This window comes from Varroa destructor, unplaced genomic scaffold, assembly GCF_002443255.2.
Source record: "Varroa destructor unplaced genomic scaffold, Vdes_3.0 BEIS01000001.1, whole genome shotgun sequence".
Lineage (NCBI taxonomy): Eukaryota > Metazoa > Arthropoda > Arachnida > Mesostigmata > Varroidae > Varroa > Varroa destructor.
The window spans coordinates 49,049,880-49,076,598 of record NW_019211454.1 but is presented as its reverse complement, the minus strand read 5'-3'; the positions used below and the strand labels follow the sequence as shown (position 1 = coordinate 49,076,598).

Genomic DNA, 26,719 nt, shown 5'->3' with positions numbered 1-26,719 from the left:
TGACATGTTGGCGGGATCTCTCTTCTCTTTCAGCAGGAAACTTGACTGCCTAAGACACGGCAAATTTTCAAGTCGATATGATAAACAACATAAAAATCCTATAACTGGTTAAACTATAAGGGAAAAGGGCTGATGGTAGTATTTATTCAACTTGTGGTTAAAATGTCGACTGCATGTACATTTTGTTGTCGTGCATAGATATTTTAAGCGCTCTTACACGCTGTGACGTGTAAGCCACAGATTGCTCGAAATCCGTACATTTAGTGATATTCCACTACGTAGTGCGCGAGGTAACTTGTTTGCTACTTGACAGAAATCGCACGCTGCCAAAGTTGCATTCTGGTCATCTGTTATTTTGAATCTTTCCAGGATTGGATAAGTTTAGAGCACGCCACTTCGCTACGACGTGTTACGTGTACATAAACATGGTTCATAAACATCGTTACGAACAGTCGATAGAGCAGACGTCATGCAAACAAACTTATATCATTTATACGTACAGCACACAGCTCGAGATCGGTATGTTTCAAGTGTGGTATTTTCTCCATATATTTTATCGATTATTGTTAAAAAACATCATCACGTTCATAGACATTGCTATTTAGATTGTTGACGGTTCTTTTAAATTGCTTACTGCCCTTATAAAAGACACTGAGTTATTGGTACGGCAGAACCACGTGTTGTGTGTTGGTGGGGTTAGGGGACTTGTCTATATATATATATATATATATATATATATATATATATATATATATATATATATATATATATAGACAAATACATATTGAATATTGGCTAAGGATGAGATAAGGTTGTATTGATACGTTAAAAATATCGTTATCAAACTTGATATAGGTCCTGTGGCCGTTAAACTGCAACTTTGTGATGTCGTAAAATAGGACAGAGTTGAATTCACCCGTCGCGTGTCAAGTTCACAGAAATGTGTTTTTCTTTATTAGCCGTAAATTATATATCAATTGTTGTCTACCTATCATCCGGTAATATACTGTGATTTGTACGTGTGGTTAATATAAGCTGAAACGCGTGTTCTTCTAGTTTAGAGTGGTATGAGTATTTCGATTCATACATTTTATATGTTTCTCAAAATTGAAGTATGTCCAGAAACTAGTGTAGAGGTCAATTGAGAGGCCCGTAGCGTGAAACGGGCAACCTTTCCAGCATCTCTCGTGTTTTTATCCGTCATCCCTCACAGTCACAGTGTCCTAGTTCTTATCATGGGTGAATCGAGCATTTAAAATTACGAGGCGTAGCGTCCCTTTCTCGGACGCTAGATCGGTCTGATCCGGTATTTTTCCGTTACGATCTTGGATATGGATCCCGCTAAGTTCATACTTAATATTTGCCACCAGCGTATCGTAGCGCTGTCAGCATCTAACCTTAGCTTTGCTTGTTTTTATTGTCGCTAATCCCTTCATTGAGCAGCAAGTCCCGAAGAGCTACTATAGCAAGTACGTTGAGGAAATGACGAGACGCGCTCCTTTCGTCCTACCCACTATATTTCACCAATGAAGTCTGGAGGGAGGTGCGGCAGTGAGCCGATTTTTTAGCTTCAATTTATAATCGAAACAAATAGTATATAATAGTCTATAATTTCAAATGGCGTCTTAACTCACTCGGATATAAGGTCAGGTTAAGACGCTTCTTCGTTTATGCGACAGGTGACATAGTAGTTAATAATGGGTGTCTGTGTGTGCATTCGAATTAGGTAAGAGTCTCACGATAGCCTAATCACAGGACTATAATACCGTACCAAGTTCGAGTCAATGTGTTTCTTATTATCACGTTATTTTATGGGTATTTCATTTGAGCCCATTTTGTATATATAGCGTTTCATTTATTGAGGCATACTATTATAACTAGTAGATATTTTCGACACTGTATTTTTATATCTTTAATATCTGTGTCCTCGCAGCCTAGCTGCAGCAGCAAACGGTGTTTCTTGCACACCTGAGGTTCCGGTTGTATCTTACACCAAGAAATATTCGTTTTCTCTCGGTTTAAAAACACTTGGGGTTTTTATTTCAGTATAGCTTGTTGATGATTTTAGCTTTCCCTATGTTGTTCGAGTTTATTATATTAAACTTATTTATGAAGAAATGATGGTGACTGATTGATTTCGTCGATTATCGAACTAGCTTTATGTTTACTAAACATAGTCACGGTATTATCATTGTCGAAACGGAAGTAACGCACCGGTAGGGTCTTAAGCTTGTTGATATTCTTTTTCATTCGCTTGGTAGGATACCCTGAAAAGTATCTATGGAACGATTAAAATGGGAAGTTGGACTCGTAACGGATCAGGTCCTACGTTGACCTGACAACAGATAACAAAGTCAACGCTGGAGACACGAGCGAATTGAATAGTAGCGGCTATTATACTACTAAATAACGAAAGCGACTTTTAGGCTTACGAAAACAAAGGCTGCCCTACGAAAGTTGTCTTCCTATATGGGCGGCAAACATTTTAAGAACGAATCTCTTCATCTGCACTTTAAAACATAATTACCTGTTGTTTTTTTATCTCCGGTAAATATCGAATTCCAAAGCTTAATCGAAGATTATTGCTACATTTAAAAGCAACGAAAATCTACGATACATAATCGCATATGTCGAAATCTCTATCATATAATACAAATTCTTTCCCGCTGGTACCCCTATGCGCGCGTAGGGATGTCTAGGCGTGCTCAAGTTATTAACTTGGATTAACTCGTTATATATAGATAAATAGTTATTTTTCATTATTAATTAAACATGAAGAACTCAAATTATTTAAAGGAAAGGTGGACTGAGTAATGTATTAATTGGGTCAGAGGCATCTGACACACGAATTAAGCTTGTTGGAAGGCTTATGATGCATTGTTTTAAATTCGCCGTCCTGCATATCCAAGGATTTTTCTATTTGAATCTAATTGTCGCTTATAAATTTCGTAGGTTTGAAATAGCTTACCATTGTAGCACATATAGCAGTTGCTATGTTTGTCGAATTGGAAAATTGTAATAAAGCGACTTATACATAAGAATAATTGCGTCTCTGATGCTGAATTCAGGTGAAGGTAAAAGAGTGAGTCATGGTTCTGAACGAATCTATTAAAGCGATGCAGAAGTTACTGCAGGTTTTAAAAGTGGGCGAAGTGCCTCAACGGAGCTCAATGGGAACGCAGGGTAAGCCGATTGCATTAGTATCCAACCTCTATGGCGTGTCCACTTCTTTAAGCAACGTATTTCACTATCATATCAATATCGTAGCCTCACATGATAGTTCGAAGAACCAGCGTCCCATATCGACCGCCACAAACCGTCGCATCGTCCACGAACTTGCAAGAACGACGTGCTTGGATGGCTGTGTACCTGCGTATGACGGCCGAAGCAATCTTTACCTTGCTCAACTCTTGCCTGCCCAGCACGTTTCCGCTGTAGTCTCAATTGCTAGTGAACCTGACGCGTGTATGGACGAATTTGCGCATAGGTCTCGTTACGAGGTAAATCATATTTGTTTCTTGAAGATATTCATTCGAAATCGTAAGAGGTAGAATTAACAGGACGTGCAATATACAATTTAAATGAAACATTTCATTGCAAACGTCCATTAAATGGATATACTTATTTCTAAGATCGTTTGAATAGAGGGCGTTTCGGACAGATACGGCCGCCAAAAGTTGCTCCGATTTTCAGAGGCAGCGTATTCGGCTAGTTTTAGACTGAATATGCTGAGTAAGTTATAGCTGTGATTTAAAGCATCGATGGTACCGAAGAGGTTTCAGACTTCCGCGATCATAATCAAATTACTATCAAAGGAGCATTATTTTAGACTTGGATTAAAAACTACAAGAGTTTGTTTTGACGATAACAATAGGTGAGAATCCAGTTCGTGGCGACTATCCCCCTGAACGAACTGAGACCTGAGGTGCTGCAGGCGTTAGACGTCGTTGTTCGAACTGGGTCGGCCATGGCCAAAAATACTGTCGCTGTTGGCCGTTCATTTTTTACGCGTCAGCCCGGCGATTTCTTGATAGGACCGTGTCGAGAAATGTGGTTCGGCTATTACAGCTCAATCCGGTCAGGTCAATGTAAGCCACTGCTTAACGTGAACATTTCAGCTACGGTGTTCCACGAAAGTCTATCGCTGATTGACTATGTTGTAAAGTTCCTCAACAAGATGGACGCTGAACAGCTAAACAAGGGATTAGTTGATTATGAACGGCGGAAACTCGAGCAAGAGCTGTGCGCTGTCAAGATCGAGGTACGACTTAATTTCGCTTTTTAGGTACAGGCTTCATCGTTGTTATAACAACTCTGTCTTTATTACGGTGCAGTATAACGCGGAGTTCGTTCGATAGCTTGAGCAAGAGACGTCTAGCCAGGGTTCAATGGTTTAGCCATCGATAGCGACGGCTGAACCAACCTAATTACATAATTAAGAAAAATAGATCAAATTAAATCGCAGTTTTTTTTTTAGGTAGCCTTTCTCCCGTTGAATTGAATACGCACGTATGATTAAACGTACTAAAAGCTATATGCACACTAGCTATGAAATGAAGGATCTTTAAGTAATCAGTAAGTATATTTTCTGTATTTAGTAAAAAAAATCGCCTATCTTAAATACGGTGATGCTAAACTATAGTTCATACTCTTCAAGTTCTTCAGGAGTAACTTGAGTCCTCCACGTTTTCAAGTTTCGCTCAGAATGTTTCGCGGAAAATTGACGCATATCACATCACTTTTTTATTCCTTCTGTGCAAGAGCTCGCTTCAGCGGCACAGGACTTCGAGAACACCTTTTTCCTTACGTTCAGCGCTAGCTTAGGGTATCGTTAGCTTAGAATATAATGTAGAATATCGTATTGTATTATTATCATTGGTGTAATTGTAGTTCACATGGCTATTACCCTAAGTACTTTATCGTTACTCTGCTAGAGCGGCTTAAAGATAGGTAATGATTTTTGTTACCTCTTACGCCCATCAGGCGTGCATTCGTAAGAGTACAAGAGCTAATTTCACTCGTTTTGATTCCAGGTGACACATCTTCCATATAAGCGGCGTTACAAGATCTCTGGGATCTCTAGAAAGCCGGTGTCACAGTGTATAATTCAAATGGAAGGGCGATCCGTAAGCGTGATGCAGTACTTCGCCGAACAGTACAACATTGTGCTGAAATACCCTGAATTGCAATGCGTGCTCACGAAAGGAAGAGATGACAGCACCAATTTCATTCCAATGGAAGTGTGCAAGACGATTGTTGGTCAGCATGCGAAAATTGTTGGCTCTAACGAGAGGACTCAGCTAATTCGCAAAACGGCAATCAAGCCGGTCGACAGGTTTAAAATGATCGACGAATCTGTCCACAGGATCTTTGAGATTGAGGGGCGTGAACTTATGAAAGAATTTGGCATTAAAGTCAACCAGAAACCCGAGCGAGTGAACGGCCGTGTCTTGCCTGCTCCGAAGATAAGGACTGGGACGAAACAGGTTTCTCCCATTGAAGGCCAATGGAAAACTGACGCCTTCCTGGTTGGCGCAGACGTCGATTGTTGGGGCATCGTCGACTGTCATGGCGCCCACAGAAGAGCCGAGTTCGTGCGGAGTTTGCAGGACGTAGGCAGGAAGCTTGGAATGAATATGCCCTCTCCTCTGTTCGTCAAAACCTACCGATCTAAACACTCTCCTTATAATATCCTCAGTGAGATCAAGTCCACTTTCCCTAAGACAAAGCTGACGATTTTCATTCTTGGTCGCGGCACCTCGTATGAAACTATTAAACAGATTAGCGAGAATAACAGCGAGTTAGTCATGATGACGCAGTGCGTTAGGGGACTAAATATCGACAGTAGGAAATTCGGTATGAACTTTGTCACAAACATTCTTATGAAGATTAATTCCAAAATGGGCGGAATTAATAATGGACTCGTACCAGTTCTCTTACCTGAAGCCCTTAGCAAGCCGTTCATTGTGTTCGGCGCAGACGTCTCACATCCGGGACCGCTCAGCGACAAACGTCCGTCGATCGCTGCTGTCGTTGGCAGCTTGGACTATATTCCCTCGAAATATCACTGCGTTACTTCATTTCAACAAAGCCGGACCAATAACCGTCTTGAATATATTGCCAATCTGAAAGACATGGTCAAGGAGTGCTTGCAAGAGTTCTATCGAACCAATCGAACAAAGCCTCTTCATTTATTTTTCTTCCGTGACGGCGTCTCAGAAGGTCAATTTCCAACGGTGCGGGCGTTCGAGGTACTGCAAATCAGATTGGCATGCAAGGAGCTCGAAGACGCATATGAACCATCGCTTACATTTCTTGTTGTACAGAAACGTCACCACGTGCGTTTTCGACCCGAGTTCGCGTGCGATGGTCAGGGTACGTGCGGAAACATCCCGGCCGGTACGGTGGTCGAAGGGACCGTGACCCATCCCACGAACTTTGACTTTTTCCTCTGCTCGCATGCCGGCCTTCAAGGCACCTCGCGACCCGCACACTATCAAGTGATTCACGATGACGTCAATATGTCACCTGATGAACTTCAGGCTGTGTCGTACAATCTTTGCCATACATATGGGCGTTGCTCTAAATCTGTCTCCATCCCTGCGCCTGTCTACTATGCCCATCTGGCCGCAGCTCGTTCTAGGAACCATCTCAAGGCGCTCGACGATAAACGAGACTCGAGTTTCTCAGATTCGAGTAACAGCGCTGATCAGCTAACCCAATTAAAACTGCACGCAAGCATGATCTGCGAAAGCTTACGAAGTAAGGGATACTTTTTGTAACATAAGTCTTGTTTTAGTTAGCCTTACATTATTACTTTCAGACATACGCAATGTAATAGGGTGGTCGCGGTGTTCGAATTTATTATTATTTTTTGTCCCAGGTCTTCATACGTAAGGAGATCATGGCTTTCAATATCATTATCTTGATACCATAAAAAATATTCCCATAGGCCAGCAGAGTTTTTTTCCACAATTACTGTTATCCTGTCTATGCTCAGTGTTCATTGGGCTAAAACTTCATTTGAAGTGTTCATGATTCGTTGAGGACTTGTCAACGCATGTGATCTATTAACGTTTCTGTTGATATTCAGGTAATGTCATTGCGATATTTTGTTGCGACACCGTTGATAGTAGTTACAACAGATTCTTATTACGAGGGCGCTGCAGGACGATTTGTGGCCTGACCTGTATCTTAGATCTGATGAATGTATGGGTATTATGATGAGAGCTCGTCCTGTAAAGGATTTTTAGACTGGATAGATGACGTCGGAGCCTTGTAATGCACGTAGAATAGTCATTATTGTTTATGAGCTAGGAACAGGCACAATACGATGATACTCAAAAGATCAAAAAATCCTGCTTTTCCTGCCAGCCACTCGTTTGAAGTGCTTCGTAGCTTTCTGGTATGGAACATCAATGACCGTAAGTGAAGTTATGTGGTAAGTATGATCTTGTGGGATAAATTGCCACAAGTGCTATAAAGTTAGTAAAAGCATGGATCAGCACGCCCACATGAGCAGAATTAAGGTTAGCAATACAATGTTTGTTCTCAACCGCGGATATGCCTCCAGCTGAAAGCTGCACATTCACGGGGTCTACTAGCTAATACAATATCAGTCTGGTTTGAAAAACCTATCATTTTTGACACTCCAGGCGATTACGGGTTGTGCGGCATTCAATTTAGATATAAAGACTACTCTTTCGCGTTTTTTCACGCACTAGTCGTTCGTCTAGCGTGGCATGCGGTACAACTTCTACACGATACCTTATTACGTGTATGCGTGACTGGGAAGTGTCAAATACGTACGATTGAAAAGAGTAATCCGTTGAAAAATTCTTATTAATTTATATTAGTTGGTATATATGATCTATATAAAAAGAAAGCATTGACGTCCATACTCTGCTAGGAGGTTTACAGCGTTATCCGCCATTGTTACTAAGAGCCAGTTTTCTCTGAACAAAACAAATTCAGCGTAGCAAAACACGGTGCGTCGTTTATAGAGTAGGTAGAAATCAGTTGTCAGTTGAATAGTCCAGCTAAGCTCCAATGGTCAGTTACTTTTTGCATCCTTTGAACTTCATTGCTTGTTGTTCTTGTTTGTGTTATAAGCTGTGGCACTTTTAGAACTTCGAGTCTGCTATCAACCCAAAATTCAGTTCTAGCTTGGAACTAAGCAGCTGAGTAGTTCCAACGGAACTTTTCATGCTACACCGTATTAAGCCATGTTAACGAGCTGTCAAACGCAAGAGTTATTTGCGGATTAAAAAAATAGATGGTGGTTATGTTAAATTACATGTTCCACATATGTGCAGAATTATATTTCTACTTAGATACAAGTTTCGAAGCAAAGCATAACAGAGTCTCAATTTAAGTGCCGCACCTGTACATATTTATAATGGGAAATTAATAATAATTTATAATGAATTTAATTTCTGTAATGTTTGTGCGTGTATCGTATTGAAAAAACCATAGGGATATGTCCGTTTGCAGTCGAAACTGCGTCCGCTCAATGAAAAGCCGCCATTTTCTCATAGCAACAAGCTTCTTGGAAACCTATTTTTTCAGCATGCTCACATATATATTTGTAGTTTGCTGCATTTTTTGAACAAAATGGATTTATGAAACGATATGTCTCTTTTCGTATAATGATACTGGTCGTACCATCTAGCAAATGTTTGTTTTGCAATAGAAAACGTTGATCTTAAGGCGCCATGTTTTTTCGGAGTTGGTGGCATTTCTGAAAGGAATGGGACAACTGGTACTAACAAATATTTAACACTTATTTTCTTTATTCGAAATTCAGCAGCGTGCACTTCTGGTTCGCACAAATAAGGTTCAGTGGATTTATCGGAATTACTTTTTGTATGTCGATATGCTTCGGCGATTGGTGTTTAAGTCATCTGGGTTGTCACAGGCCGTTTGATGGCCACAGCAATAAGGGTCATATCCATACGGTCGTATTTACATTAAGGCCGAATAGAATCAGCCTTCGTTCATCGACTTTCAAACTATAGTGTTTAACTTAGAAAGACCCTGCACTATCGCGTTTTAGCAGGGCCGGATAAATTCAAAATAACACTTTGGTTAAAGGCAAAAAGATAGCTTATCTTTGAAAGCCAGTTGTAGAAAGACTAAGTCATGTTTTTTTAGGGACGTCTGGTACACAATGATTAATTGACCAATTTAACCGCAAGGACGTTCATTTCATCTAGAGAATCGGTAGCAAATATTACACACTTTTTTCGACTACAAACGAGAAACAATGCTTTGGAGCACCAGGAGGTCACGGCTGCACAAGTCCTTAGTAGGTTACAGAAATATACACACAGTAAAGAGGCACGGTCCTATCTTGATTTTGGGTCCATTCAGGGAAATAGAAAGTGACGAAATGAAAATTAGGTTTGAGCTAAACTTCAGACGTTTATCGTATACCGTGGAGAGGTGGTCTACCCCTCGGGAACTGATTTCTTCAGAAGATAAAGGTCTTGTTGGATGCCTGTGTGAAACGAGGAAAACGAGATGAAAACAGGAATCAACCGTAGGCCAAATCTACATATTATGTAATGAAATATTTTACAGCTTCTGCTATTTTCGACTTAGAAAATTAACAAAAATAAATAAATAGAAAAAAGTGTGATTAATAGTGGATTTTGCTTTGTAGCATCTGTTCAATAAAAAGTTTGAAGCTCGTGACCTAACAGAAAGCATTGACCTTGTCTATTTTGTCTCTGTAAATGTCTACTAAATTTTCGCATAGAATGTACATTTTATCTTCTATCCATAAATATTTCGGTATCTACCGGATAAATATTGCCGAACTTAGGCATCATTTTCGAATCTTCGTGAAGGCGTTTTTTCGAGCATGTGAGAAACGAGAGGCCATCAGATTCATTTAGACAATACATTCAGTTAACAGTAACATATCTGCAATTACCTCGATAAATTCGCAAGCAACGAATGGTATGTCTACGAATGTATCAATAGGTACAATGTAAATCTCTACAGCCTAGATAGGTACGAAAGAACCTTCTGTACGGCCGTAATGAGAACTGGAACTTTATGAAATGGTCAAAGAAGGTTACATGAACTTGATCTGCTTCGCATGATTGTATGTTTGCTTTCGAACCACGTCATTCAAACCGACATTTGTTGGAATGGGAAGGATTTCGATTGGTTTTTAAATGATTGAATAAAAGTTAACTGAATTCAAGTGTTGTCTATCAATTAAGTTACTAAGCATAAGTTGAATATTTCTATGCCCTTCCTAGCTCCTAGAGGCAAATCTGTCGAGTAATACGCTTCCTCGTTACTTCGTTAAATTCACACACGCTGTATTCCAACTGCACCACATGCTACGCCTCCACTTTATTTCGCCTAGGATATGGTCGCTCTCAATGTCACAACGTTTTTTGCTTTCATACCCCCGAGTATTCACGTCGATGGTGTTTTTTGCGTCCTGCATGATTTTTGCTCTTTTTCCCGTACCGTTGTTCGTTATGAGGCGCTGTCGCTCTCTCTTTCCTCGGTTTGACAAAGAGCCCAACAGAAGTAGGTCCGAAGTATGTCCGAAGCGCCGATGCTCCTAACCTCCGACTGACTGTCTGCTGCCGCCATGACATCTCCCGTCGTTTCCCAGTACTTATTTGGCCATGCGTCTATGTATCTACCTTGAAGGGTGAGACGGGTAACTGCTTCTTCTTTGTTCGTTGCGCTGCAGTTCCTCTGCTCTTTGCATGCCACACCCTCATTGTACTGAGCGAGAGCTCAAGCCTGAGCTTCCATACACACCATATTTACCCATAGATCCAGTTAGAACACCCGTGGTAGTGGTATGGGCTTTCGAGAGCCAGGCGCGCCGCGCGCTACAGAGTTAGGGCTAGTGGTTCAGGCCGCAGATACATTGGCGCACCGGCACACATTCACTCAGCGTGCACAACGACACAGTGGGGCATCTACATCTACTAGCACCCTCTGGCGTATTACCCTCTTCCTGAACCGCGCACTCTCGTATCTTATCTCTCTGACTGTCCGTTTCGTCTTGGCTCGATCCTTTTCTCACTCGCTATTGTTCACTATATTCCCAACACCCACCCCGATGCTGTCGTGCCTCCCATCCTAGACCGTAGGATGCCTGTCCGGATCTCAGTCGGCCCCGAGTGTGCGGCATCCGTCTACTCTCTAGCGGGCCGCGCGTTCGAGCATAAAAAAGATGCTTCCTGGGCGGGAGTTAGGGCCTGGCTCCACCCCCTGGAGGCGGCGCTAGCCGGGCTAGCGGGTTGCAGCGATGCTTGCGATGAGGACAGCGCACGAGCGGAGGATGCGGCAGCATCGCTACCATCGCCACTGCAGGTTCCGAGCAGAAAGACGACTACGGACGAAGGTTTGCGCTTGAAGAAGGCGGCTGTGTGGAGAAAAGGGATCAAAGTGAAGCTCAGAGCGCCCAGCGCGGGGTGTAAGTCACAGCGCGGGAAGGAAGAAGCTGTGTAAGGGCGCTGGCTGCAAACGAGGACTGCGTGGCCTGTTCGGCACAGAAGGCTGCAGAACGAACCAACCTCGAAAGCAACACGTAGAAGGCACGTAGACTAAGGCGGATCGAAGCAAAGAAGCGCCCCTAGGATGTGTATCGCTGTCGTCTGAAACGCTTTTGCCACAACTAGTTAGTTTTAGCTGGAAGAGAGAGAACCACTATGTAATTGTAATAAGTGACAGGTGGAGTTGAAAAAGAAATACGACGGACTTTACGTGAACATTGGTCGGTGTTGAACCGTCTACAAGCGAGCATCTAGCTAGCCTTTATGAATGCGCGAAGGGTTATTGAAATCGGTGCATTATAGCTAGTAGCTTAGGACGGCATAACAATAGACGTAACGTAGTGTAAAACCAGAAGAATTATGTGCGTGTGTGTGGGAGTGTGTACAGGAAACTTGTAAAACAAGATATATGATGGAGTTCCTGAGCGCAAAAAGGAGGCCCTGAATAAGCAGATGGTGAGCTATAAGAAACCCTTCATGCTCTATTTTACACCCGTGTGACGTTGACAATGAACATTTACCGGTAGCGAGACTTAAACGTTCAAGTGCTTAGTTGGAGACTTTCAATAGTGGCCTGAACTAGAGGCCAGCAGCTTTCATTTGTTAGATATGTTCTAACGGGACGTGGGGCTTTCTATTCGTTAAAAGTTTAACTCTGTGCCACAAAGCGAAATCGTATTGTCAGCTGCTTTTTAACCAGCAGAAGTTTATCAACTGTGTACCCGTTCTAGTGTAAAACGGGGTCTATCCCAGCAATATTATTCGGGTAAATTATCTCGTAGAGTTGAAAGCATAAGGAGAAACAAAGTTTCGAGCCGGCTCCAAGATATTTTTTTAATTATCCGTATATTAATTAATGCGTGTGCGAGAACTGTTACGTTCCAGTGAGTAAACTGATTTTTGTTTTACGGTATTTTGCATCAAGTTGTATGAAGTCTAGCCCAAGTCTGTCAACCCAGTAAAGTCGATAACCCCGAATATGAAGCAAGACAAAACTGTTTCTCTGTGTCCACGCACTTTGGCGCCATGTTGTGCTTCAGTAACTTTGCACGTGCTACAATAGACAATCAGAGAAGATCAATACGACCTGTTCTGTGGATACAAGTAGGAAGAATCCGCATAGAAAATGCCCACCGGAGTCATACAATTTAATAACAGACTTAATGAAAACAACTACGATACAATTGTTATTGATGTGAAGACTAGGAAAGGAAGTACTTGTTGGCCGTGCGCATCACAATTATATAAAGTCATCTCTAATATGGGTCGCCACTTATGCTTGGAAGGAACTATAGTTCTATTTGCCCCACGTCAGCTCTCTGCCATCAGTTACGATTACAGACATAAAAATAGAGAAAAGTCGACACAACTACAAAACGAGCGTCCCCGTCGTTGTGCAGTGATAACGTATTTACTTGCTAAGCTTAAGGACATATAATGGTCTAAGTTCAAAACGGAGTATAGACACTAGCAGTTCATAATTCGGAGTTGTAGATTATCTCGTGTGTTGTTTCCGAATGTATCCACGATACCGAACTCTTGACGGTAAAGTTATACGTTGGGCTCGACATAGAATAAAGACATGAAATCGTTGGATAGTGTTCTTTCGCTGGATAGGAAGCTATATTTTACTGTACATATTTTCCGGTGGAAGACGCCATCTTTCCGCAGCGTAAAGATGGGCAAATATTTCCGCGTAGTTGGTTGTCATTGCTATATATTTATACGATCGTAGACATTTCAGAGTCTCTTGCGACTGTTGTTTAGCAGATTAGACTGTTGATTAGCAAGGTTTTGTTTTTGTTAAGTTGACATTTACTCGGCCGAAAGTTGAGTTTTCGAACGAGAAATTAAGAGGAAAGGGCCGTCTGTCTTTTTTTGATCGGTTATCTCTAAGGCCCGCATAATTCTGACAGGGATGTATCACATCCAGGATAGCTGAGAATGGACATCTTTCCAAAACAGATCAGGCACTTATAAAATGGTTTTTGAATCAGTGAACTGCTACGAATTCAAAAAGACTCTGGCAGTGGATAAAAGAACACTCGAACATTGAAAATTTACCCACATAAAGTGGCCTGCCTCACGAGTTTAGATCGAGAACGAAGTTCGTTAAAGGGAAATGCAGGCCCTTATTTGAGTAATCCCTAATGCGATCTAGATTTACCGGCACACGAGCTTCTCAAAGGAATGGGACTTTAATTTGGACTCCACGCAGTCAATGTTTATAGACCAGGGTAAAAGTGAATGGAAAAAATGCAATAACCCTTTTACTAATCATTACTGTATTACTTGTCTCACTTCGAGGACGTATCAAAAGGCCTAAGCTGATTATATCTATTTTCAGTAGTTATAAGCCTAGAGAATCTTTGGCACATGTGTCTTCGGCATTAGCTTTCGGGTATATTTTAGATGCATTTTTATACCCGTATATAAGAAACTACATCTGCAAATAAGACGAAAAAAACATCAACATTGAAATTGCCTTTTTAGGGATTACTCGGAAGGGTATCCTTGAAAATATACTTGGAAAATGATCTTTCTAAAAGGGTTTGGTATCGTTCTTGTTTGCGATAGCTCAATAGTTCTCAGTGTTGAATGGCCTATGTCCGATTAAACAGCAGAGAATAGATTTGCGGCGGATAAATAAAAAAAAAAAACAAAACACTGGAATCAAATTTACAACTGTGTATTGTTTATACAATCCCCTAGGGTAGGTTGTTCATACTCAGGAAATTGAATAGCTTTAAGGAACCTGATTGGTTCAATGTGAAGCGATGCTCTTTTTGGATGAAATTAAGATCATATAAAAGCATTTTATCTAGTTTTTCTTTAAACACTAATCATGCAATTATAATTTTACAGCTGCGGCCAACTTTCATCAAGGCCTGTTGAGAGCAGTAGAACATGACCCACTTCATTGAAATTTCGGTCAATTAAATCAATATATCAGACGCTGCGCAAAGACACCTCAAGCACAATAACGAGGTATAGGATATACGACATTTTTCGAGATGGGCAAAAAACTTCACACTGCCAATATCTTCGTAATGATATTATGTTTTGTATGTGGGATAAGTCTCTAAAACTATGAAATGCAAGAATATTCACGGCGAAAAAACCCAGTTTCACTCCAAATTGATATTAGGAACTGAGGCAGTTTCGAGTGCCTCAGAGCTTTAGATGACAATATCGAGCAGTGCGCTCGAGGGTAAATAGCTTCAAGTCAGCCATATATTTTGTTTGAGGTTTAAATTTTAAGAGGTAACGGTCCTACATCTCACCTCTATTGTATAATGAAGCAAAAAAAAAATAAATATTTTATTCAGTGTTATTAGCTTAATAAATGCGTATCGAACCATTTGACAATAAACGGGATATTCGCGTAAACAATCAAGCGCCAGTGTTCTGAATACAAAATTAGCTTAAAAATAATTTTTCTTTAATATACATTTTAACTACACTAAGGATCTAGGTGCATTCGGATAGAGCGTACATACTTAAATACACCTATACCTGAATATTCTAAAAATGGCCCAGGTTGATGAGATTACCTGGAACTCCATCGTCTATTAAATATTCTAACGTTTTCTTTAGAGAGTGAACAACTTTCCTTTTGCTACGGCCAATTTTCTTGGGTCAGATGTGTTGCCATAGAATCTTCATACAAATGTTTTTGAAATGGCATACCGGCTAACCAACTAAATCCAGTTATCTGGCAATTTATTGGGTAGAATTCAGATTGTTCTTTGCACCCCGTAGACTGTTATTTCATAGATTCCTAGTGAAAATAAGAACAAACAGATTAAATGAAATAGATATATATACTCTATACAGATACAGTTTACATACACAGATGTTTAACGAATATTTAATTTACTGGCTGAGGCAATACGTTCAGTCATTTAGATGCATAGTCGTAAGAATGGGCTTATCTCGGAAAAGCTGTTTACTTAAACTCGACTCTCATCTGCTTTGGAGATCGCCACCGGATTACCATTACTTTGTGGGGTAGCAAAAACGTTCTACACGTTCATGCCTACACGAAACCAATATCTGTCTGCCGCAAATGCCTGTCCTTTAATTAATGTTGCAGGCCATGAGAGAGCGGATACTTCAGTTCTCAACCACATGGCCTTGATGTTCGTTGTTGCAAAGCTCTTCACCTGAATATGGAGTACCGAGCAGATGGAAAAGATGCTACATCAGCCATTAGACAGAATCGATGCTGATGATCTCTATGGCATAGTAATTTTAAAGGTTACGTCTTGTATGCGGCCATTCGTTAACGTGCTCGCTTCACTTGTAACTTTACCTAGTTTTGGATGAAGTATAATGATAATGATTGCTGTGTTCTAGGTAAAAGACGATTAAAAAAATTGTCCAGTCATAAAGGCGTGTCTAAGTAAAAATAATGATGTTTCATTTTGGACACAAAACACCGCGTGCCAGGCTCGAATCAGCAGGGCCGAGGGCTTAGTGAGGAGCCTCTGCAGCATCATATAGTTAAGTAGGCGCGCTTCTTCAAAAATTTAATTACTGAAGAACTTCAACACTTCGATACCGATGCCGCCCCCCGACTAAAATGAGAAACGTTAGATTCCCTGAGCGAATGACTGTAAATAAACCGTTCGAAGTATGAGCGCTCTATTCAGTAAGGAAATCGTCAAAACTTGTTTTATTCAAAGTGCTTTTCATTAAATAATGGGGTATGATGTCCGAGTGTACGCTGAGAACACGCTGCTATATCGAGTATGGAAACAAATCCATGTGCGTCTGGAATGGGGTTTCAGTAACATTTGTCGCCACTCTTCAAATACGCGTATGCAATAAGGATTCCTTTGTTTTGCATTTATTTCAGGAGACACGTCCGATTCATCTGGCTTTGTTACCGAAGACCTAACGTGGCTGGCAATAATTTGCCGATGTTGGCTGTAGGCGAAATTCCGTTAATTCATGAAAGGTGATATAGTGTTTGAAAGCAGCTGCTAAAGTGAATACCCCCCGATAATCTAACTGACACAATCATCTCTGTCGAATTACCATACATCGAAAAGTTCGGACAAAATCGAGTTCTACAAAGTAAGGGTTTAGTTTAAGAAGTAATCTCTACGAACGAGGTACAAAGCCTTTTCGTCATCGTCTGGGTATAATTTTCACAAGTTTATACGAGTCGTTGAAGAAGCGTTGCAATAACGCGTTGCATCCAAGGTGGTTTGATTAGTTGCAAGTCAGGGCCGTTTGTGGCGCAGGCGAAGGACGAAGGCGTCCGGTGGACGCGGACATGACGAACCTTCAGTGGTCTCGAGGGGCTGACGGAGACGACGATGAAGAACACGAAGACGAGGAGGAAGATGTGGCCACGGCTCAAACAAGACAACATGAGCATGCAGGTACGACCCCTTTTGGTAGTGGCCATGCAATAGCGGACGACAACAATCCGCATGGTAAGAATTTTTCTTTGAAAATGTGCTCTCTGTAATCAGGTATATAGGCACATTCCTCTCGTATGTTTTTGTGATACGGTTTTTGGTGAAAAAAAAATAACAGTAATGTTAGGTTTTTAAGTTCATCGTTTCGTTCGTTGACGTTTTGGGGAGTGCAAACGCAGTATCACAAGCTGATCAAAATGAGTTTGCCAAAGACAGTAATGGTAGACGCGGTAACAAGAACATAATCTAAAATCGCTGATTCAAAACAAAAGAATCGATTGATTTAACAGTCTGCTTTTGTTAGCCGTCCTCTGCACTTGAGACAGTCCTCCCTTAAAGCTGTGGCATTATTACCGCGAACAAAAGAGGAAAAAATGAAAATAAAAGTCTATGTAGCCAACCTTATGCGAAATAAAGTCAACAAATATACCGATTTCTTTAAACTGAATAATGACAGTTTTACTGGCAGCCCCTGTGCTTTCGATCCTGAACGCTGCGCCTGCTATCTGTTGTATTTCAAAGGTGACTCCTCTGTAATATAAAAAAGGCAAAAATCCGCCTCGTTCTTGCCAGAATGCCTCTCATGCGGACATTTTTAGTCATTTAACAGGATACCATTTTCTAAATGATGTATGTGATCTCTCTGCGTAAACCCTGCTGCCGTTTGACATCAAGTGAACCCTATGCCGTTTGTCGAGACGCTCCCTTGCCTTAACGCGACGCAGGCTACGAAGTCTACTGCGGACAACTTCTCGTGTTTTATGATGTGTTTACATTTTATTTACTTAATAACAATATTTACTAAATTTAATTGATTCTGGTTGGAGGCTGCAATATTGCTGATCGCAGATGTATCTTTCTTTCGATAAGATTTTGTTAGAGCTTTGGTCAGTTAATAAACAAGCAAGCACGGGATCTCCAGATTACAGTGCTTTCTATTTTATTCATTTCAGTTATTATTGAAGTTCTATTTAATAGTTACCTGACCTAGTTGACGAACTTCTGTACCGCCTTCGAACTGGGCAAGGTCCAAGTCTACTCAGAACTTCAACAATGTATTTCGGATTTGTTTCGTCTGTTCAGAAGGATAGCGGATATACTAACAGCAAACTTTATACATTACGAACAAAATTTCTTAAAGTATTTAGTGATTTATTTACCATCAAGCCTATTGACCCTCATACGAGTATTCGAACTGGGTTACATGACACATCAATGAATTAGAATCTAGAGTCTAGCAGGGATTTCTAACGAAGGTACTCGGTGGATCTAGTTTTTTCTGCTGTTTCAAAGACCCTCTGATATTAACAACGCCTACCTCTACTCCTTTGAAGGTTTTAGCTTCAGAGTAACAGACTATTTATATTAATACATTACTCTATCGGTTAACGATAAGCCATTATTGTTCTATTTCGGATGTGATGAGGTCATTTCTTTTTTTGTGTATAAAATATTTCGACGTAAGCCTGTGACCTGTTCTTACTTTGTTCAGGTTTTTGACGATGTGACTAGGATGGTGTAGCTGCTTTAAAAGTCTTAGTTGACTTCAAAAATCACTGTATGTTACCTCCGGCATGGATTTATAACGAGCCTCATTCATGGTCCACAAAAACTTGCTTCTCTTAAAGCTGCTGTTACAACGAGAATCTGGCGATATGTGTTCAATAGCAGCGTCAGGATTTTTTCAAATGAAGACATGTTAGCTAGCAGGGCTACGTAGAGAGACCTCAATCTGTAGTTCGCCTAAATGGGAGCTCTCGATAGAAAGCAATATTTACCTGCGAACAAAGGCTTTCGGTATGAGAAACTGTTTACGGTGCATACAGAATGAAGTTTACGGCTTGTCTTGGATTTCTTCGCAGTGTCATATTTGATCTATTATTAAAACAGCGCTTTGAGAGTAAATTTTGTAAGGGCAAAGCCGTCCATTATTTGTTGTCGTCTGAATTCGAATGTTCGTATAGTATCGAGAGGGACGACCAATTTTCTCGATTTTTTAACATTGCATTGAAAAGGTTTTACTAGCATCAGCGTAAAAACTTAGTGTTGTTATTAAAGACGACCGGTGTAAAAGGAGGGAAAAAAACCATCTATTATATGGCCTAAATGGATTCATTATAGACCATTCATTTTGCGGAAAGTGTCAGTTGAAAACACCGCGTTGTTGTTGGTGGCCCGCTAAATAAGGTTATATGCCCCAGAGGTGGGGCTATACGATCGATCTACTAGCTGCTTCGTGTGAAAAAAAGATCGTCAAACCTTCGACTACGGCATTCAGTTTTCTTCACATTGACTCTGGAGGATATAATTATTTACTGCCAAAGCAAACAAATTGTCGAGCATATATCCATGTAAAGCCGGCTTTCAAACGCTTCAAGTTCCAGCATCTCTGCACGAGCTGCATTTAGTTTACGGAGCGAGTAGAACCAGCAACAGGTTAGTGGTCACCGTTCTCGAAATCCAACTGAAATCTATGTGCATTATGCATAGCTCTGCTTTAGAACTGTGATTGTTCGTAATGTACTGTAAATATGAGTTTTATTGCTTTGTGCCGATAACGTCGTCACAATTTTTTTCGAGGGCAATCACAGCGACAGATCTTTAACAACAACATAATAATAATGTGCTTTGTTTTTCTTAACATATAATCAACCGAGGCAATTTGTTCAGAGGAAAGAACAACGCGGACCACACTCAATCTCTGACCTGTGTGCAATGTTTCCTTGCTACTAACCCATTTAATTCCACCCTACATAACCCAATGTTAGCCGAATATGTCTGATAACCTAGTTTTTTTTTTTTTGATGTAGTAAATAAAGCATTAAATGCAAATGTAAATAGTAGAAGCACATAGTAACGATATGTAAAGCAATAACGTTGTGTAACAATTGTATTTGATATTTGCACAAGTACCTTATTGGTTACTAAGGCCCTTGCAGCTGCAAAACGTACGACTATGGTAATATACGATGAAAAAGTTAAGTACGGTAAAGCGTGCAACGAGTTAAGTTATTCTCCTGGATATGATCATCGTGAATATGCGTCCTTGTTCTTCGGCTTTTACTTGTTTATTTTTAGTCATCTCTGTGGGTATTAATGACACATTTTCAACCACTTGTCTAGGTTCCCATGGCCACCATTTCCGTCTCGTCCGGCAAGAAAGCGGTGTCTCATTTTTACAAAGGCCCTGGACCACTGAATTCGAGGAGGCTCCAGTCCGACGCTCCGTTTTGTGAGCCCCATTTCCCAAACAACCGATCGATGAAAGGAGCCCCGCCTCCTGCTTCCCTTTCCCTCGACGTAGGTCCCGCTTCACACACAGACGGCGAGATGGCCTTAAGGTCGGCCATGTTCATTAAGCCTCTGTGAGAGCTTGGTGACCTGCACACATGGCTAGGCAAATCTGCAGGCCATTGAACGCCGGAATAACCTTTTTTCTTTTCTGTGGCAGCACAGCAAGTGTTAATAGTCCAGGTTTGACGTATTATGTAACACGTCGTTACTGTTCCTGACGCTGCAGAGAGACGCTAGTCGTCATGAGATTCATTAAGCATCGGCGATTGAAAAATCCTCTAATCTCGAAGCTTATCCGACGACCTAAGTGTTGCTTGCAGACAAATGAATTTGTGAGACTTGATAGCCTCCTTACTCTTCGCTAAATATTTATTTAAAGATGAAACAAATCTAAATTAAATCACATAATCTACATATTGTGTTCAATTTTTTTAAATTTAAAGTTTCGAAGCACATAGCCATTGCAATTACAACACGACTCAGGTCAAAAAAGGCTTCTTGATATTATCACATTGAATACTTGTCATCCTGTACAACTGAAGAAAGCTGACCACTGTCCTGAAGCTATACCAGACCAAGAGATTCTGTGTGAATGTTTAGCTGGAGACTAAACAAAATGTCCCTCGACGAAAAGGACTTTCCCAAGTCTTTCTGGGAAGGGAGTAGGCGTACCAGTCCGAGACTTTAGAAACCCTGACTTGTTTCCCGCGTCTTACATTGAGAATATCGAGAGGCTGCGGGGTGAGCCGAGTACGAGAGAGGCTGCTTGTAGCAGCCGATGTGGCTATTGAGGGGTTTCGACTCTTAGGGCTTCCTTTCCTAAGAGTCTAAAATGAATAAAATTCAAGCCAAAGTCCAACTAGAGTCAGTGCCCCGGCACCCCTGACATCACCGTCTCAACGAGGCCATCCACTTTCCTCGCCTCCTCAACCCCGCCCACCCCCTTGTTGAAACTCAACAAGGCTTACCGACTTTCGATTTCAACAAGAAGCTGTAACGTTACTGACCGGCATCTTCTCTAGGGCCGCTGCCATGCTAATCACCGTTACGACGGCGGGCGTTTAGAAAAGACGCTATGAATTGTAAGGAGTCAGCAAGTATCTAGTGTATATGTCCCACTGCCAGTTTACTGTGATTGGTCAGGTATCGGCAGCTACAGGCGGGCCTGTGTACCTGGCCTGAAGGGAGTTTTCATCTTGTTGCCATGGTTTGGCTTTCGCTAGCCCGCTGTGAAGACGTCGTTACACTATCTAGCCTAGCACTAAATGCTGCAATATCTTCAGCAACAGAAAACTGCCGGCAGCGATTCGCCCACAAACGTATAGTAGATAAGAAGGTTGGCGACGAAATCGAGAGATTCGAAGACACCGGATGTTCCGCCGGAAGTCGATCGCGATTCTGAAGGAGCTCCGAAGTGCATTTGCAGGTTGGGCTGTAACTCGACTAGTTGATCGGTGCCCCACGTGTTATTTCTCGGTGACGAAATGTGCTATACTAAGTAGTGTGACGGCAGTCATCACTCATCGGCTACGGCAAGAGCTGACACCAGTGATCGGCGTAGTCGGACAGCGCAAAACATCAGCTGACGCTATGGAACGGGAAGTCGGTGACAGCCTTTTTTTCCTTAAACGTACAGGCTTTGTCAGTCTTTGCATTTTTGCTACTCTACTCTCATGGTGTGGGTGACTTGGCCGTAGGCCAGTGTTATTTCGGAAGTGTTTGAAAAAGCTACTGCAGGAGGGCGAATGTTTTCGTTGGCAACATCGGTTGGCCTGGCCTCCTATGCTTGGCCAACCAGCCACGCCTGACTAATGTGTAACTGTGGCGTTTCATCTATCGCATATAAATGTCACAGCATCAAAGCGGCCCAAGGAACGAGCCAGGCGCTCAGCAACTATGAAGAGGACAAAAGCGGCAACAAAAAAGTGAAGCCAGCCAAAACTAAGAGAAATGTATTGTTGGACTGTTTACACGTACCGATATGTCAACATATAGTCTTCAGTGAGTGGCGATGATTTGATCGATCATGATAAGAGACCACAAAGTAAATATGCTCGCGGTGTAAAAACTGCAAAGGAGTATTTAACTTTTTTAGGCAAGTTGGGTTATAGCAAAGGACCAGTGAAGCGAGGTATAATAAAGGGTCAATACATTTACTATCGTTTCATCATATACAGATATGATCGTGCCGTCGAGGATTCACAGTGCGATCATAGTGAAACGCTCAGGTTCCTTTGCTACAGTTATATAGTATTTGAGTAATAATAATGTTGGATATTCAATTGAATTTGGTCTATATTATTCTGTACACCACCTGATAGCAAATGAGCTAGAGGATTTTCTAGTACTTTTATGTGTTAGCAGCATGAAAGAGGCACGAGTTTATTTCTATCTTTTTTCATATATCTTCGAATTCAACAATGTTCGAACAGCGAAACACATTAGAATGCCAAACAGCTATTTTTAACTCAACTAATCGACGATTCGTTTTCATATACGCCTGTGAACGTCTAGGAATCCTGAACCTACAAAACCCAGCTGATGGAGCCAACCGGCTGGAAGCGTGCTCCGGCTGTGAGCGCCCCATTGTTGACCGGTACATCATGAAGGTTCGAGAGAGCTCGTGGCACGAATCGTGCCTCGTGTGCTCAGTTTGTCACCAGCATTTGGACACCTCGTGCTACTCTCGAGATCGACGTATTTTTTGCAAGAGCGATTACGATCGGTGAGTCGAATACAAGATATGGCATCTTTCCACCAACAGTGAAACACTAGAAGAGCAACTATGAAAGTCCCCTTGTCGAAATACCTTCTTATTTAGAGGAGTTAAAGTTAAGTAAATTTATCTTTTCCTTCTTGATTCATTAGAAACACTTCCAATGTCTAAAATCCGCTAATGATTTGCTACAAAAAAAAGAAAGGCGATGGAGGGATTTCCGAGTTAGCTTTCTGATTCTTTGATCTACGATTCGGCAGTCGAATTAAAGAGCCTATTTTGGCCTGATTTCAATTTAGATGCCTCTCCACTCTGCTCTGCCAGTTGCGATTATCCAGGATCCTGTTCGTAGGACATTGCTCGCCACATAGAGTTCAAGAGCTTATTGTTGACTACACGATAATCTAATGCGATGGCTATTATTAATAAGAGGCGTAGTTAAATCCGTACAAGTACTCTGTAGCTGTTCAATTGTTTTGTAGAAGCACACCCTACTTGAATCACTGGCCTAGCTTCATCTGTGAGTGTTTTACCTTTCGATCAGTCCACCATTTTTAATTTTCGGTTACTGAATCTGCTCGCTCGTACTGTGTCCGATCAAGCATCTGACGGCTTGCTATGGCTACCGCAGAGTATATGGTGGACTACACGATTTAGTGTTAGCGTTCGTTGGCCGAGCAAAAGCGTACTTTCCGCCTGACTTCGTCTGCGACAGGCCGCGCGGTGGCAATGTTGATCATGCGTTGATAGCGTCGAGTCCAGAACCGATATCCACTCTGTCATCGACTCCTCACATTTCTCATTCCGAATCGGATCCATAAAAGTGTAAAGAGTGCATGTGAGCGTACGTGAATTTCTATGTTGGGCGTCTGTATGTGCGTGCGTGTGTGTGTGTGTGTGTGTGTGTGTGTGTACATGTATTGGAAGCGTACGATGTGTAACAAGTTAAAATGGAGATTTCGCTGCGTGCGCTTTTTGAGTTTGCAAGGTTTCTCTGCAAGACGGTAGTAGCGGCAGGTTCCCTGGTGCTTGTTTTTTCCGTCAAACATTATCGCACATTCGAAGATGCTGATTTCGAAACGGTGAAAAAGATGATATATGGGCAAAGAAGGCTCAATCGAGTCAAGAAGGACGAGAACCAGGTACCTGTCTATTGAATGAGCTCGGTAGAAGCTTTTTCGACAACGTAATGTTAGTTATTCGTGAACTGCATTAATAGACATGCATCTTGTATTTAAACCCGCTTACATTACGATCTCAGTAAACGCAATATACAATCAAAGTTTGACGAGTTGGGAGCATACTGTAGTTCCATTAAAGTTACTCTCATTTAGTTTTGCTGGGTTTTTTTGGTGACAGCTCTGTGCACAGATTTATTATTCAGCGACAGTGTCCAACTCTTTTGGAAGCAGTATAAATCGGCTAAACAACAGCTTGAAAAAATCGATTACGTCCATTTAAATCCAATGAATGTTTTTTCACTACCGGTTTCGTAGATGCTCATACAGGGAAGGCATACTTACATGGCAATCAGACGCAACTATTATATTTTAACGAGAGTTCTTTGCTTGTCATAGCTTCAACATTGGGATGTAAGCCTCGATGAGATTTTTCTTAGATGACAAATGTTCCGATTTAACGCGGAGCACCCTTCCCCAAGTGCTCCAAGGTAAAAAGGAATGATATTGAGAAAGCAGAGAGGTAGCGGGGGGACCAGCGGAGTTTCACGCTCGGTTACCTTCAGTGGCTGAGCGCTGTTTCAGTAGCTCGTTTCAAACATCTCCTTTGACGACAGCCAATAGAGGCGAACAAGCCTCCGGAACGAAGGAAAGGAAATAGAAGCTATGGACGGCAACATCTTCGCTTCGTGAAGCCGCAGCCGTGTGTAGCAGCAACATCGACGTTGATGTTGCAGTGGTACTGCTGATACCTGATGCAGTGGGGTAGCAAACGGTAAAAGGCTGTACCCCAATGCGAATTTGTGCCGATCCGATGCTCTGTCCAAGCGAACCGTATGCCGTCCGATAGACTAATCAGATATGATAGGGAAACAACACTTCCTTCAAATCTTACCGACCAAACGGTGTAACTTGTAAGTGATCAGTGAAGCAAATTGCGCGTTGGTGATATATATATATATATATATGACACGGTTTTCTCTACAAATCTTTATGCTATACAAAGTGAAGTGACATTATTTCGACGATAACCGATGCCATCCATGTATAATCTTAAAAAATCACAGCTGCTATTTTGCATTGCACTAGGCTTGCTATAAACCAATAATAGGTTGACCAAATATGAATACATTGTATTGAATAAGTAACCATTAAGTATTATAGTGGCATGGGTTGTTGGCAAGGGGTGGGTGCGCGAGGCGTCCTGAACCCAGTCGTTTGGTAACGTCATTAACTACCTGCTGTCAGTTGCTTAAAAGTCTACAGAATTACCACTGCCGAATGAGGAAGCATGCTTATATATATATATATATCGAGAGAAAAAGGAAGAACGCACTTCTGACCGATTTCTCCCTCAAGGGGGTTGGGTCGAAGTACTGCCAGTTCTGCCGCCATTGCGCGCAAAATAGATGTGAAGCCAGCAGCATGCCGACACAGTATCTAATAGAATTCAGAGACAGAGGAGTTCGCGCCATTCCTGCATCCATTCGAATTTGCCTAGTGAAAAGCAGATCTTCCGGGGCGGTATTGGCTCGCGGCAACGCCTGCTAAACTCCTGGGAACATCCCAATGCTCCGTTGTCCCGCCAGTGGGAGTGAACCCGGAGTAAGAGGATAGTGGCTGAACAGATACTTAGGATTCTGGGAGGCTGGGCAGTCCGCATTCCCACTGCCTCTGACCAACAGGGCGAATGAGCAGACCGGCCAACTGATTTGGATTTTGCTTTGAAGGTTACCCAACTGGAAAGCAACGTCGTTGTTAGCTTTCTATCTATCTCTCTGTCATTTTAGAGAAAACTTAGTGTCGTCAGTTTGGCAGTCTGAACGGCGTGTCGCCACGACTGACTATATCAGGGTCCCGCGCAGAAAACGGTACGAATGTTATAACAAATGCTTATAAAAAGCTGCGGAGCTGAGGGCTGTATCATATAGCTGGTATAGACCATGGCCGAATACGCTTCTGAAACTACAAATAATGCTACAGTGAGCAAGCCACTATATGCTAATTGTCGTCAATTCATTTACCTTTCAATGAAACGTAATTTTGCCAATATAGAATAATCTGTGATATACTTTAGTAGACTTTCTAGGTTGCAAAGTAAGGATCGGCTACTAACAGCATGTATAGGCACGGTTTCATTATGTCTGAAGGGTCTTCAACAAATCGTTTGTTGCGGCTAGTTTATTTAACATAACAAACGTTGTTACCATTTTGCTTTATCTACTACCTGTTTATTAGAAGGCGTGAGGCACGTGATCAATTGCAGGTGAATTTCTAAACAGAATCAATGAGTCTTTTATATGTTTTAAGCCCTAGCTTACGATTCCTTGCGGACGAGCTACAAAGTCTTTTTTATTGGGTGTAAAACGCCGCTTGACAAATGCCGGTACGCACCAGCTATACAGGGTTGTTGGAGACTATTCAGCAGTTATCCAATAGAGATCGTCTTAGTCGATGTCTGGTTCATCTTTATCCACTGTCTGACCTTTCCTCTCAGCTTGCCGGAGCCGTTAAGGGTTCGGTTGCTTGATCTCGATCGAAATGGGGTAGCCGCCAGCTATTTGT

At 41.7% G+C, this 26,719-nt stretch overlaps 2 protein-coding genes across 7 annotated transcripts in view; both read left to right on the top strand.

Moving 5' to 3' along the window:
- The first annotated feature begins 363 nt into the window (after positions 1-363).
- LOC111248399 (protein argonaute-4-like) lies at positions 364-17,889 on the top strand. 5 transcript variants are annotated; one of them, XM_086984524.1, is made up of 7 exons: positions 364-519; positions 3,069-3,500; positions 3,875-4,261; positions 5,034-6,762; positions 11,123-11,990; positions 16,396-16,927; positions 17,642-17,889. In XM_086984524.1, exons 2-5 carry the CDS (start codon positions 3,090-3,092, stop codon positions 11,488-11,490), a joined length of 2,895 nt encoding a protein of 964 aa, XP_086840650.1. In that variant the 5' UTR covers positions 364-519; positions 3,069-3,089; the 3' UTR covers positions 11,491-11,990; positions 16,396-16,927; positions 17,642-17,889. The 5 variants fall into 5 exon arrangements, with proteins under 5 accessions (XP_086840650.1, XP_086840666.1, XP_022656426.1 ...); XM_086984528.1 differs by lacking the exon at positions 17,642-17,889 and adding an exon at positions 1,444-1,543 and having other exon boundaries at positions 467-519; XM_086984540.1 differs by lacking the exons at positions 11,123-11,990; positions 17,642-17,889 and having other exon boundaries at positions 16,396-16,497; positions 16,787-16,943.
- Positions 17,890-20,076: 2,187 nt separating this feature from the next.
- The window catches only part of LOC147758753 (LIM homeobox transcription factor 1-beta-like), a 39,324-nt gene continuing 32,681 nt past the window's right edge, over positions 20,077-26,719 (top strand). The window contains exons 1-2 of one of the 2 annotated variants that reach the window (XM_086984548.1): positions 20,077-22,261; positions 22,775-22,985. In XM_086984548.1, the coding sequence (XP_086840674.1) occupies positions 22,072-22,261; positions 22,775-22,985 (401 nt within the window). In that variant the 5' untranslated portion in view covers positions 20,077-22,071. Of the gene's footprint in view, positions 22,305-22,774; positions 22,986-26,719 lie in introns of both variants that reach the window. The other variant, XM_086984553.1, reaches the window with a different exon arrangement.